At 41.2% G+C, this 14,884-nt stretch overlaps 1 protein-coding gene across 3 annotated transcripts in view; it reads left to right on the top strand.

Annotated features, from left to right (window-relative positions):
- The window catches only part of smarca2 (SWI/SNF related BAF chromatin remodeling complex subunit ATPase 2), a 46,617-nt gene extending 40,053 nt beyond the window's left edge, over nucleotides 1-6,564 (top strand). For all 3 annotated transcript variants that reach the window (XM_072387337.1, XM_072387336.1, XM_072387335.1), the window contains 4 exons: nucleotides 191-292; nucleotides 1,245-1,371; nucleotides 3,088-3,221; nucleotides 6,203-6,564. In XM_072387337.1, coding sequence (XP_072243438.1) covers nucleotides 191-292; nucleotides 1,245-1,371; nucleotides 3,088-3,221; nucleotides 6,203-6,238 — 399 coding nt within the window. In that variant the 3' untranslated portion in view covers nucleotides 6,239-6,564. The remainder of the gene's footprint in view (nucleotides 1-190; nucleotides 293-1,244; nucleotides 1,372-3,087; nucleotides 3,222-6,202) is intronic.
- Nucleotides 6,565-14,884: the final 8,320 nt, after the last annotated feature.

Here is a 14,884-nt window from a genome sequence, read left to right as displayed (position 1 = left end):
AACCCGTCTTCCAAAACAACAAAGCATCATGCGTCACGTCCACTTCTAGCGACTTCTCGTCAGTACCTCACACAACCCGACAAATATCCCATCAAAGACAGTCCGAAAACAAAGAATCCTTGAGTATTGCATTCATTGAAAGTTATACGATGAGTAGGATTCAAACTGGCGGGTGTTTTTCTGCCAACAGGAGCGTGTGAGAAACCACAAATACAGGAACGTGGGAGACCTGGAGAAGGACGTGATGCTGCTCTGTCAAAATGCACAGACCTTCAACTTGGAGGGGTCCCAGGTTAGAAACGCTTCTTCACAACTTCTCTAATTTGCTTCTTCTAATTAATCCCTCAGTTATCTTTGTGTCTGCTGGTGTGTTCAAACGTGTGTAACAGAGTTACTTTTCTGAATCTGTTAATCACTTGGAGAACTGACAGAAAACGTGCTGTCTGGAAGCATCACTGTGGGGACCCTCATTTACTGATCATGCTTGTCTCTGAGCGGTGATTATGTGCTCGTTAGCAGATGAGCTTTTCACCCATTCAATAGTGTTGTGCCCAGTTTGGGCTCTCCATGTTTATTTGGTGAGAACGTGGGTCCTCAGTTGCTCTTATAGAGCAACTAAGTCCATCACTAAAGATTTTCCAAGACTCCCTGTCAGGCTTGCTCCTGCTGTTGTGCAGAAACGATGCTCCACAGTTATTGGCATTGTTTGGCACTGTCAGAACAAGCTTGTCTTAAGAAATCAACTTTGCATACATGTAATTAATATGGCTGCACCACTACTGGTCCCAGTTACATGGCGCTGTTGAGTAAATCTCTGTAGCAGAGCAAGAATAAAGGTATTTAATTGAAAAAGTAAAGTTGTAAGAGGTTATGTAGCGGATCTATTATTTCATGACTTCATCTTCGCCCTCTGTCATCCTTTTCAAAGAGACTTTCCCCATTGACTTTGAGTTTATTCAAGTGTCTTTGCAGCTGTTGAATAGCCTAAAAAGAGCTTCTGTTCAGTCGACGTTTGTTTTCTGAGAGGTTAATTCTACGGTGCATTAGATGCAATGAGACGAAAATACAAAAACATGTTTTAAGGTTTAGAGTTTAGCTTTAAAGGTTTGAAATGCACAATTCTGTACAGCAGTTGTATTTACATCCTGTACTGATCAGCTTTTCTCTGTCTGGTCTTTGTCCATGTTGTTATTTCACCCCTCAGCTCCCTGTATAACTAACCATCCTTTATTTTTCCTTCAAAGATATATGAGGACTCCATTGTTCTTCAGTCTGTGTTCAAGAGTGCGAGACAAAAGATTGCCAAGGACGAAGAGAGCGAAGATGACAGTGATGAGGATGATGATGACGACTATGAGTCAGAGGCTGAGGGTAAGATGCACACCTTCTGGGCCGTGCACAGAAACACACACATTCAACCTTGCATCATCTTGTTAAAATCCTCCACTGGAAGCTAAGCCCATGCTGCTCTGGTTTTCTGTTCACTGTCATCCCACTGGGAGCACTGTGGACTGCATGTCAAATTAGACTGAACTAAGGGGAAAAAATGTCTCTAAGGGCCACCCTGGCCTTTTTTCCATGTTTCTGTGACAGAAAAGAGCTTTCCATCACATCTGAGAAGCTCACCCCCTCCCATAAGTGTTGAAGACACAGCTGACAGTAGGCCTGCAGACATATACACTGATATAAGCTCTATATTCACCTGCAAATTTCAGTGTCTGGACAATTTGCCCCCTCCAGCATACCAACATACCATATGAGCAGAGCTCTGGATGGACTCTCCTCCATTTTCTTGGTTACCAAAGGGACCAGAGCAGATTCTTAGTTTGAAATGCTCTGAAAGGCTCCAAACACCAGGTGGACATTCAGTCTCATGCTGATATTCTACATCAGCTTTTGAAAAACTTGGCTGAATATAAGGTAGGACACGCTCATGTATACTGATGAGGGCTGCATTCCACTTAGAAGAAATTCTGCTTCTGTACACATTCTACAACTAAGCAACATGCACGGGTGCAAAAGTTGAATGCAGCCCTTGTTATTAGGACTGAGCACAACACCACGTGATGAAGTCTGTTTGTTTATGATATCACAAGTCATGTCGTCATGGTGGGCAGCTCAGTAATGTGATGGTTAGTACTGTGGCTTCACAGCAAGGTGCTTCGGATCACTGCTGGGGCCTTTCTGTGTGGAGTTTGCATGTTCTCCCCCAGTCTTGCTTGTGTTTTCTCCAGATCTTCCTGAAAAAAACATGCATGTTGGTTAATTGCTGATTCTGAATTGTCCCTAGGAGGGCATGTGAGTGCATGCCTGGTTGTTTGTCTCAGTGCGGCCCTGTGATGGACCAGCGACCTTTTCCAGGGTGTACCCCACCTCTCCAGCCCCCCTGCAACCCTGAACTAGATAAAGCGGGTTTGGAAACTTGATTGAATGGACGTTTGCATGTGTTCCCATTATCCTGTTTGGTAAAGTTGGTTTTATTGTAGATACCGGCAACAATTTTGGACTTTTTCAAACAGTTATTGATCTATAAAAATCAAATAGTTCATGAGACTATTGTCTCTTTCTGGTTTAAGCAGTTGCCGGTAGGAGATTGTTACCACAACCACAAGGTGGCAGTAATGCACAGAGCTGTTTGCCAACTATACTTAATCATTTATTCAAGCAACCGGTCGGTTTTCAACATTGAAAAACAGATTGATACCTGGCACATTCACATTCATATGCCATGAAAATAGCACAACACAAATGATGGTCCCTGTGGTTTCATGCCTATGGTTATGCCATCATTTCAGTCAGCTAATGCATCATCACATTTATTTCTAACCAGAATTGCATTAACATTTTGCCAAGATCTTGAATTAATCATGGCAGCATTGGACTGATACATAAAGTCCTCTCCAACACATGCCAAAGATTCTTTTTTTTTTTTTTTCTCTCCTTGGCCAGAGATGTAGATGCTCAACACGAATCACAGATTGTATAAAATATCAACATCCTCTCTCTGCAGAAACTCCAAGAAGACGCATTTTCGAACACTTAAACTTTGTTTAAAGTGCCCCTGTTTCCTGCTTGTATTTCTTTCAGCCAAGTCTGTGCGGGTGAAGATCAAGCTGGGCAGGGAGGGCCGCGGCCATGACAAAGGCAAGAAGAGGCAAAGCCGGGGGAAGGCCAAGCCAGTGGTCAGCGATGACGACAGTGACGAGGACCAGGACGATATTGTAAGTGTCTTTTATGGATAAAACACTTTCCACAGTGACTTAGATGTGATTGTCAACTTGTTTACTCAAATCAATTTCGATAGCGGAGGGTGTTTGTTTCACTTGAGACTGATGCATACACCTGGATCTAATGTCATTTTTGTTGTTTGTGCGCCGGCGTTTCTTAAAGAACCAGAAGAAACTGCTGTTTTATGTCACAATGCCAGATGTATCAGTCAGTATGACGGAGCGCATAGATTGGAGCGTCTGGCACAGGCAAACATAATCCAGCAAAAACATTAAGAAATTTCCATGAAAAGCATTCAGCAGGTCTCCAGGTCGATATTTTTGTGAAATATATACTAGCGTCAGTGTCAGAATTTGAACTGTTAACAATCTGCACAACAGAAAAGGTCTTTTATTCTTTTGTTTTTATTGTTTTAATGGAATCTGGAGAAATAACACACTGTAGCATAGTGGATGTCAACCCTGGTCATTACAGTCCCGTTTGCTCTAATCTTGCTGTCCAATCGGCATCTCTTTCACACCTGGGGTGCCAAAGAGGCGGCAGTGATTGTTGTTAAATTGTCTGTAGAAGATGAATAAATTGTAAAGTACATTGTATGTCAGACGATACTTAAAAGCACTCGTGACAAGTCTCAGGAACTGAAGGCAATGTTGTCATGTTGTTCCTGCAGTCCAAACAGGCAACAAGCTAAATGTATTCCAGGAACGTGAAAGTTATCCTCTTACATAAAACTTAAGCTTTTCCGAAACAGTTCACAGTGGCGGCAAATATCCTGTCTTCATGCCTTAGTCCTTAGGAGATGAGGAAGAGCCACAAGGAGAGAGGAGTCAAGGCAACAAGTAGTTACCAAAATACATTCTGGCTTCAGAGTTGCCGTATTTTTTATTTATGCCAATTAAATATATGACGCTCTACACTCTGGCAGTGAAAACATTCTCAGAGCAGCTGGGCAGAATGATCCAAACACTTAGTTCAAGTTCATACCAAACAAATTCTGAGTCTGAGGCCAAATGACTGAGGTGGCCATGACATACCTCAGAGAACGGCATCCTTTCTTACCCAAGTAGTTTTTGCATTGCCTAGAATTCTTTCGGATTATTCTTTTGAGAAACTGCAATGCAAGCCTGTTACTTGGAGCCGTCTGCAGACGGCTGATCAACACACTGCAGTGGAACGTCTGTTCTGTGTGTCACTGTGTGACAGGTCAGAGTTTGGCCCAGAAGTATTGATGATCAGCCCCTAAAATCCTGAACAAAGCCCCCTTTGTCTCATCCTATCCTGCAAGGATCATATGATGTCATGATTATTATTATCTCACATTGTTGTGGGGCCATTTTTTTCTGTACAATGTCACTTCACTATTTCATACAGACAATATTCTGCTAATTATCTGTATATCTTTGATGTTCCTCGGTGGAAGATCAAAGTAGGGGAAGACCTCTTAGATTCAGTGTTTACTTCTAAGGTCGGGAGTCGGCCATTCCAGCGGTGTGGTCTGATGAACGCTTCGTCACACAGATGTGGACAGCAGTTTACCACAATTCTTTGATCAACGCCTCCTATATGGAGTCAAAAGAGTTGATTGGTGCCTGATTGAGGTTGGAGAGTGCTGGACAGATTGCTCCTGCTTTGATCCCCGCTGCCAGCTCAAGTTGTAATTGGCTTTCTTCTTTTCCTTTGAATGATTTATTTCAGCTCCAACCTCACACTTGTTCGCCTCGTTGTTCTGTACTTGATAAATCAGAAACTGCAAAACCTGCATGAAAAGTACTAACTGCACTTTATCAAGTTATTCATTAGCTTATATTAACCTGAAAAACTTTCTCAGACTTCCCAGCTATTCTTTTCCCAATCCTTAACTTAAAGGAGCATTTCCCCACTTTAAAGAGTCGCTGATCAGAAGCGCGGTAATCAAGGGGCTCAGATGGCTCTTTTGCAATGATTGTCGTCTGTTTTGTTCCTAGCTTCAGATACGTGTTTGGGGCAATGTTTACCTCTGTGTAGCATCGCCTCTTCTTTTAACAACAGTCTGTAAACATCTGGGAGCTGAACGAGACCAGCTGCTGGACCTTTGGGAGACATTCCTGTCTTATTTAGGATTCTAGCTGCTCAATAGTCCTCGGTCTTCCATGTTATAGTTTTTGTTTCATGATGCACCAAATGTTTTCAGCTGAAAGGTCTGGACTGCAGCCAGGTCAGTCCAGCACCTGGACTCTTCTACTATGAAGCCATGCTGTTGAAACAGATGCAGCATGTGGTTTAACACTAGTACTGAACAATACCCTGAAATTATTCCCTGAAAAAGATGCGCATGTTGATCAAACTCCTGCATATACCCTTCAGTATTGATGTTTCCAGATGTGCACATTGGCACTTCCACTGGCACTAATGCATAATGTCATAACCATCAGTTTTTTTTTTATTTAAATGAGCTCTGCTAACAAGCAGGATGGTCTCTCTCCTTAGTGTGGAGGACACAACATCCATGATTTCAGGTTTCTTTTTGTCTGACCACCACTTCACCTCAGAATATGTTAAAGGAGCTTTGAAGAAACCCTTCTCCTTCATTGTCAGCTGAACTGGGCAGCCTGAGGCCAGCTCTTCTCTGTGATGGTGCATCAGTGCTGTTTGTAATGGCAGCGTCGTACCGGATGTGTGAGGGCCTGACTCGGCTGAACTGTTTACATTAACCTTCGAGCATTTCGAGCATGGCCACTTGCCCCCTTACTCTGAATAGAAATGCAGTGTTTGATTTAGTCCTTGTTTTTTTTGGTTTGTTTTTTTTCAAAGCTTCTGTCGTCTGCGACTCCTCTACCCTTTGTTCTTCATCCGCCCGTTTCAGGCCGCTTATATATTCACTTTGTGATCAAGTGTTTCCTTCTGTCGTTGCTCTCCACAGGAAGTCAACTCCCCCCCAAGCATCTTTACCTATAAATGTCCCTTTTTGATGCTCTTCATCTCCTTCTTCTTGCAGGATCAGTCTGACAAGAGCAAAAGTGACGATGAGTGAGGAAGGAGACGCAACGGTGTGCGGTTATTGTTTCTACCACCTATAAACAAAAGGACAGTATCTTCCATCGCTGTTGGTTTTTTTAAATATATGTATTTGTCTTCTTTGTGTCTGTAGTGCGTCGTCTTTTCTCCAAGCTGCGTTTAAATGTATTACTTATAAATCAATAACATACAGCAATACCAATCAGCTTATATTCCTGTTTTTAAGAGTTTTGTAGTATATTTTTTAACTCTGTGCTTAAACGAATCCTCTTTAGAAAAACACATTTGTCGTTGTATACGTGCTTTTGTTTTATTTGTATTTGCTTGCTTGCACTTTTTGGGTCAGGATTTTTGAAATGTAATCTAAGCAAAGACTTTCTTTTTCATTTGGAGTCGCTGCTGATTGAAAAAGCAAAAGGCAATCAAGTTTTGTTTTGGATTCATTGTTAGATGTCGTGCTGTGCCAAATGTTTCAACTTTAAAAGAAAAAATGGAAAAAAAAGGAACTGTTAGGTAAAGCTTTTATTTTTTGGAAGCTAATTTTAGCTTCTAGACACTAAAACCACGTTCATATTTAAGACTCCTTTTTAACAATTGGCTCTTGATGATAGTTTTAGAGTTATTGGCTAAAGGAACAGCAGAAAAAAAACAGTTTTAAGAACTATGGAACCTGTTTTGGGTTTTTTTTGTTGAGACAAACTGAATCCATGTTTCAGAAGGCAACATACAGTCTGATTTACCAGACAACGAGACTGTGAAACCCTTCCAGATTATCCAAAGCTGGCTGACAAATAAATCTGGGTGGCCATAAAGGCTGTTTTTAACAATAAAAATGTAATCGCACATGTACACAGAGATGGTACATGATTTATTAAAGTCCATGTCTGTCATGTAGTCTCATTCATAGTACTTTTAAGAAGTTGTGTATTGTAGCTTTTCGTTGAAATAACTTTCTCATTAACGAAACAAGTGCTTTGATTATTTCACGTGAGGTAGCATCCTTCAGTCCTCGGACAGCAGATTCAGGAGGAAACGCCTCGCCTTGTTGAGTAAAACCAGCGGCAGTCGTAGTCGGGGCTGCAGCGGCGCAGGAACAGCTTGCACTGTAACAACTTTCAGCTGGTTTTCAGGACTATTAAAGATAAAAAAAAACAGTGTTATAAGTCTATGAAGCTGATTTGAACAACATTGAATATACTGGTATATTTTGAACATGTATTGATTTTTGCATTGAGATTTGAGGTGTTTGTGTTCTTTGTGAATTAGTTTCCAGCCCTCCTTTTATTGGTTTGTGTGTTGTTTGTAGCATGACCTTTTCTTCTGACAGTATACTGTGCACATTGCAGATATCACTTTTGTTTGTGTAGCGTGCTTGCCGACTCGCCATAAGTGTGACTTAATCTTTGCTTTCTTTGCACACTGTCTTTGTGGTTGTATCTCATAGCCCAGGGCAAATAAATATCACTGATTTTCAGCACGAAAATGTTTTATTTGTCGCCTTCTTCCCTCTGTGTGTATCTGCTTATTATTGAACAGTACATAAAGCTTTAAGAAAAGTCTCAAATACTTGAATTCTATCAAATTTTCCTGCTGCTAAACACATCTGGACTTTACACTCAGGATCTATTTATTTAGGCCTTTTGTTGTATTGTGACTCATCTGAAACTGGAATCACATATTTTGTTAACATGCTGAAGGTATGCAGGCCCTTTACTTAATGCTTTTTTTTTTTTTTTTAAACAACAGCAGTCTTCTTGGGAATGATCTGACAAACTCCTCTTCTTTGGACGTTTTTGCCATTCGTTTTGGCAGCGACATTCCAGCTCAGTCTGGCTTTATGCTGAAACTGGAGAGCATCAATGCAGCCATTTTCACGACTCTCCAGAGAAATGATTCAGGTCCAGCCTCTTGGTTGGGTCATTCCAGGGCTGTCAGCTTTTTCCTGAAGCCACACTGAGCTGTGGGTTGTTGTGCTGTTCTAAACCTTCACCCCATCTGGAGATCCTGAGCATTTTTCTGCATCTATCTTTCATTTTGTCCTGGTGAGTCTTTGAATTTCTGTTTGGGAAAAACATCTTCAAAGACAGGTCCTGCTATTACCACAATTGTGTGAAAGTATGGTATAACAGAACTCATGCTTGGTGGCTGATTCCCTCCATACATTCTTTTAGAGGTTGCATCTTTCTTTGGGTCTTAACTTCCATATTTCTGTGGCTGTCTGTGTTTCATGCATCAAAATAGCTCTGCAAATATGTACTGAATGGATCTGAACTGCAGATTTCCCACTTTCTTAAACTTGCACTCTGTTCTTTAGCGCCTTTTCTCAACGTCTCCCATCTGCACCACAATAGTGCCTCTGTAAAACCCTGCTGCATTACTGGATTTGATCTGAAAGTTTCTATTCTTGAGCTACTCCACGTGTTTTGTTTTTTTTTGTTTTGTTTTAAATCAGCAAAACCGGTGCATTGAATTATTGAAAGAGGCAAACATAAATGGAAGAACAGTTTATCAAGAAAAAAACCCACTGAATTTGCACAATTCTAATGAGCTTGAAAGTCAGTATTTGATCTGAAAACCTTTATTCTTCAACACAGCCTGAACCCTCTTAGATCAGCTTTCTGTCATTTCTTTAAGCAGTCTTCAGGAATAGTTCTCCAGGCTTCTTGGAGGACATCCCAAAGCTCTTCTTTGGATGTTTTCTGCCTTTTGTTCCGTTCTCTGTCAGATGATCCCACACTGCTTCAATAATGTTGAGGTCCGGGCTCTGGGGAGGATTCATCCCTCCATAAGACCTGCTGCCACTGATTTTCAGTCCACTTCTTGTGTCATTTGGCATAGCTCAGCCTTTTCTCCCTGTTTCCCTTCCTTAAGAACGGCTTCTTGACAGCCACCCTTCCATGGAGACCATTTCTGATGAGGCTTCAGTGAACAGTAGCTGGATCAGCTGAAGGTCCAGATGCGTCTCTCAGGTTCTGTTTCAGGTCTTTGATGGATTTTTTTTCCTCTTTCTTCAGGACATCACTTTCAGATACTGTTTTTCTGGTTTAGATAGTTCAGTAGTCTTACTAGTGTTCTTATTAAGTTTCTTCTGTTCTTTTTAAATTACTACTGGTTTGGGCAAAAATACAATTTTCTGTCTGTCAAACTGTTATCTTTGATATTTTACATAGATTCAACAAAAAAACGGGGATATATTATGAATCTTACATAATGCATCTCTAAGTGCTGGTCCATCCATTGAGTTGGGTATGTTTTTATGCTTGAATGAATTTTAAGTGGTTTAACTAACAAACTCATTGCTCTGAAAATTACCACCGCTGCACTGAGAAGGCATTTAAACATTGTATCTAGTGCATTGCATAGCATAGTGCAAGCAACACTATGTTGATCTTAAATTCATTAATCAAATCTGTGAATTTGCAGAGCATGTTGCATTCAAAGTTTTACATCAACCGGCTTGTGAATTCTGGGAATTTATTTTCTCTGTGGCACAATTATCTTGACAACGATTAATTACACTCAAATTTCCGAGTCAAAGCAGACATTTCTTTAGTATCAAATGTGGCTAGTTTTTAACACAAACTCACTCACGGCGACATAATTCTTAAGCAGATGAGGATCATTATGTGGTCGTGTGACATGGCGTTTTTTTTTCCAATCCTTAGGAACTCTTCTTCAGTCTTTGGTGAGTCAATACAGAGTTTGTTTTGGAAAAAATAAATGTCACCATTTCTGCTATCTGCACAACCAGGCCTGTAACCATAGAAATGGCAAACAACAAAAACGGTCACCGTTTAAGTGTCAAACTGAGGGTAAGAAGATAAAAAACTGTCACAAAAAGCACGATCAGGTGCTTCACTGTCTGCTTCACACTGTTTTTCAGAGCTCAAGCCTGCATTTTGAAGGACAGAAAAAGGACCATCATACTGTACAGCTGGCCAAACCATCACACTCCACGGCACATCAAAACAACTCTGCTTTTTGTATCCCTGCCATTTTAAACAGAGCTTCACTAAGCCAATTCCCCCTGAAGAATGACCATCCATCGCCCCCTTTTTATCTGCCTCTTTGAAGCGCCGGGCTGTTGGGATAGACTTGAGCCCAAGAAGAGAGGGGCAAATTGGATGTTAATCCTCGTCTGAGCACCAGAGATGTCAGCTGGAAAAAGTCAGGTGCCAGTGCCATTCCTGCTATTCCTCTGTAGCTTTTGTCCGGGGCTCCACCATCATCACATTCTCCAAGCAGCGCATGCAGATCCCTCCGACCCCAAACTAAATCAGGGAATTTTCCCTCCTAATGACTCATGGATTGTGATCTGAAAGGGCCAGGTGCTCTCTATTATAGAAGAGTCCAGTTTATCTGGTGTTGTATCCCGTCTGCATTCAAGGTGGGAAGCGGGCCCTATCGATGCTAACTCTTGCACAACTTAAAAGGAAGAGCGGGAAAAAGCTTTGTCTCCCTTCGAATTCCGGGGTTCACTATCAGTTTAACGCATGATCGAGGAAAAGGCTCATTTTTCTTTGCAGTGCTGGGACCTTTTAATCTGGAGGACCACATCACAGACAAGAACTGCAGATAAACATAAAACACATAGATAGCAGCCAATTCTCACTTTTATTCAAGCAGGTAAGAGTCAGTGTGCAAATTTATTTGATATTCAGTTTGAATAATTGTCAGCACTAATTTAAAAATGTATCTATTGTTCATTTAATTGAAATGCCTGAATCCAAAAGATATTTTGTCAACAGAAAAATACAGAAGATCAGCAAATCCTCACATTTAAGAAACAGCAGATTACACACCCTCGTAAGTTTGATCACCTTAAATTGTGACTCATTCTTTGTCTGTTTCCACAGCTTTCTGTGACTGACAGTGGGAGATCTTTCAGACTACTGTGACTACGCGTGTCCTGTCACTGGCGACATGAGTCACGTTTCACAAGGGTCTTTGGGACATGATGAGAAAAAAGTTCTGTGACTGACAGCTCATCTGTGGTGATTGAATATGCTGCAGCTTGTCAGGCTTTGAAGGGTCCCAGTTGAACTTTTGATGCACCCTGCCTCTGTGTCATTTTCTTTTTTTTTTTTTCCCCCCTTGTCCTGTTCAGCATTATGGCAGCAGAATTGTAGTCTGAATACCTTTGATGCCAAACAGATTTGCTTTGCCAAGGGAAGTTTTATAAATGTAAAGCTCCCCTTGATGCCCATTTATTTATTTCTGTTTACAATATATAACATGTAATAGAACTGAACCGGACCGGGGGACAAGGAAAGAAGAAGAGGAAAGAAGAGGAAACAGAACAAAAATAGAAACAAAAACCAGACAACCAGCTGCTACACCTGTAAAAAACAAAACAGACAACAATCCATGGCCTCTGAGGGGAATCCAGCCTTAGCGCCACCAGGAGCACCTGAAAGCAGACAAGCAGAGAAAAAACAAACACACAAACAAACAAAAACAAGCACAAGAAGCGGTAATCGCATACAACACAGCTGTGGATATAGATGACCTGAGACGACATGATAATACATCAACTGCTTAGCGACCATGCTACTGGGCTAATAAATGTGTGTGTGTGTGTGTGTGTGTGTGTGTGTGTGTGTGTGAGTGTGAGAACATGCAACACCCATGGCACAGGATCTACATGATAACCGTGCTTAGTTATGAGTGTATAAGTGTACAGGGCCACAAGCCACAGCCCCCCCCCCCCCCCCCCCCCCCCAGCAATCAGAAGCAGGCAGAGAGGGCCACAAGACCCAGGCCACCAGCAGCCCCCACGGAGCACAGAACCCAGGAAGCCCACCGCAGGGGCAACCACGCATCCACCCAGAAGACAGCAGAGGAAGCCCCCGGATAGAGCCCCCATAAGCATAGGGCAGAGGCCCTCCGGGAGCCAGGGGCAACACTGTGTCATTTTCAAAACCATAGTATGCACAAGTGATCCTCCAAGATGGTCCCAAAGTTATCTGTTGACTGTCTGTTGAGGGTAATTACATGCAGGAGCACATTCTCACTGCATTTTGTACAACTATCATGAAGGATGTTTTATCAGGTGAAAAGATATGGTCAAGAAGATCATTGGTCTGCTAACTATGGAATTAGATCATAGAGCCTAAACTATATTACAGACCATTTCAACCTTGATCTGTTCACACCAGTAACCACACACAATAGTCCAGTTAATCAAGATACATACCCACTGTTTGTTTTTTTGTCCTTATTTCACTACAACATGGTTTATCAGCAAAACTGAACACAACAAGGAGAAAACTCAGTAAAAACTTCCTAAAGGAGCATCTAAATGATCCTGAAGTGTTTGTCTGTCCCCTGAAAAGTACATGAGTATTTCTACAGCAAGAGGGATGTCAGTTTCCTCAAAAAGCGCCACAAAGCCTGTCTGAAAATCAGCACATTAAGACTGTCTGTCAACTCACGATAGCTTATAACGTTTCCAAAACGGTCGCTCTGCTCTAATAAAAATGCAAATTCTATATTTACCTCAGCCTCATTTGACAAATATCACCATTCAAGTAACTTAAAAACAACATCTGCGTGGTAAATTTGGTTATATTGACAATGATCTCCCACAGTGAAAATTAGAGGCAGAAGTCGTAATTGAGTCTTAGTTAAACCTCCAGTTTAAATACTTTGAAAGTTGTGCTGGGTGCTGTGGAAAATGCAAGAAGCACAATTAGTTTCCATTCATTTTAATTTTGTGGCTGTTTCACGTTTACCCATGAGAGCCAGCTAGTTCTTATCTTTATTGCAACTCTTCTAATCACCAATGTAACTATACTCAGAGAACGGTCCAAAAGTCTGAGACTGACCCAATCCAGAATTCATGATCGGAGAGATTGGGGGATTTTTAAGTATTGCACAGTACAAAAACAGTTTACAAGAAAAATCATTTTTCAAATTTTGAACAATTTCTTTGTAAGCAATCAACTGATCATATTATTGTGAATGTACGCATTTCCCAGTTTTACTTCAGATTCCACTCATGTGGAACTGATCAACTCTTGAGAGGCTTGTTGAAGTAAATCAGCTGCAGTTCACTTATTTCTCTGGTGCCCAACTGTAACATCGGGAAACATGGCATCATAATAAAGTGAAAATCTCAGAAGTCAGATTATTATTCTAAGCAAATTATGGCTGAGTTGAAGGGACTCTGAGAGGGCAGTGCATGCATGCACACATGCCTGCTGAAACTGGATCGGTTGTATGCAAAACACCATCTGGCAGATCAAAAGTGAGAAAACATCAGAAGATCAATACATGTCGCTTTGTTCTCTGGGAGAGTCCAACTGGCAAAAGTGTCAGAGCCAGGCTGTCTAGTAGTAATCGCAGAAGACGGGTAATGTCTGTGGACCACTTCTCAAAAGGGGAGACGAGGCCAAGCAGTTCACAATGAATGGAAAAAGTTTAATTTACTGATTCATCACTGCTTGAGGTTTGTAGCAGCAGTTCTTCCGCAGCAGGATAACGTTCCCAAACATAGTGGAAAGCTTTTGAAGAGCTACTTGAAGACCAGAAATGACTAAGGATTACTGACTGACTGCCATGGACTATCCTCCATTCACATGTCACATAAATACCACTGAACATTTATGAGGCACTTGAAGACTGAGAAAACTCAACTTTTTGACATGAATGCAGGATGAACAGAGTTTTCACTACTGAAAAAAAAATAAAATAGCGGCGTCCCTGCAGCTCAAACGCTCATCAATTTGTCACAATGTATGGTGTAAATGTGGAGATGAGAGGGTACGAATGAAGATTTTAAATGAAAACTTGATTTATTCAAACAATGTACACAAAAGGAGCAGCAAAGCTGGAATTCAAAAACCTAAACTGACAAAACAAAACCCTAAGAACAGACAAAAGTCTTCTCTTGAATCTCTAAAGATTGTGAGTACATTTTATTTTAGGGAGGGTGTAGCCCATGTGAGCCTTTTGAAACCAGACGGCCATTTCAGGTGAGTTTTCCTGTATGGCCTTGTTTTTGCTGGCATTGTTAGTGATTGGAGGACTATTTAGTTAAGTTTATCTGTGTGTTAACACAATGGCAAGAAGGAAAGACATCAACAATTACCTTAGAGAAAAAACTGTTGCTGTGCATCAATCTGGGAAGAGTTCTAAGACCATTTCCAAACTACTTGGAGTCCATCATTACTGGTCAATTCAAATTTTGACTGAAATGCTCTGAATAACAGAAAAAAATCCAAGAGCTACATCTCAGACTCTGCAGGCTTCAGTTAACGTGTTAAATGTTAAAGTTCATGACAGCACGGGTGGTTTGATATCCAGCCCCTCCATGTGTGGAAGTATCCTTTGGAAATTCACTGAACTCTAAATCATTCTCGATGACAGGCAGGCACCTTCCACGGCAGGTCTTCAGCCCCTGATGTGTGGATGAGAAACACGTTATAAAGTGTCTCCTTTTCTGAACCTCACTAAAGTTAGAAAAGTGCTACATGAGTGCAATAATTAACATTTACTTCCACAGTTTTCAGTTTTATTCACTGCACTCCCCTTCACCTCCTCACTCTTTACATGAAACTCACAGCAGTGAAGGTCTTTTAGGTTTAAGTGCTTGTTATCAATGGTAAGCTTTGAAAAGCTTTTGCTTTTCTCCAATAGAAGGAAGAACTTTTAATAAGGA

Source organism: Leuresthes tenuis, unplaced genomic scaffold, assembly GCF_036924035.1.
Source record: "Leuresthes tenuis unplaced genomic scaffold, fLeuTen1.0.hap1 SCAF_6, whole genome shotgun sequence".
In the NCBI taxonomy this organism is placed as follows: Eukaryota; Metazoa; Chordata; class Actinopteri; order Atheriniformes; family Atherinopsidae; genus Leuresthes; species Leuresthes tenuis.
This window is presented reverse-complemented; position numbering and strand designations above follow the sequence as displayed.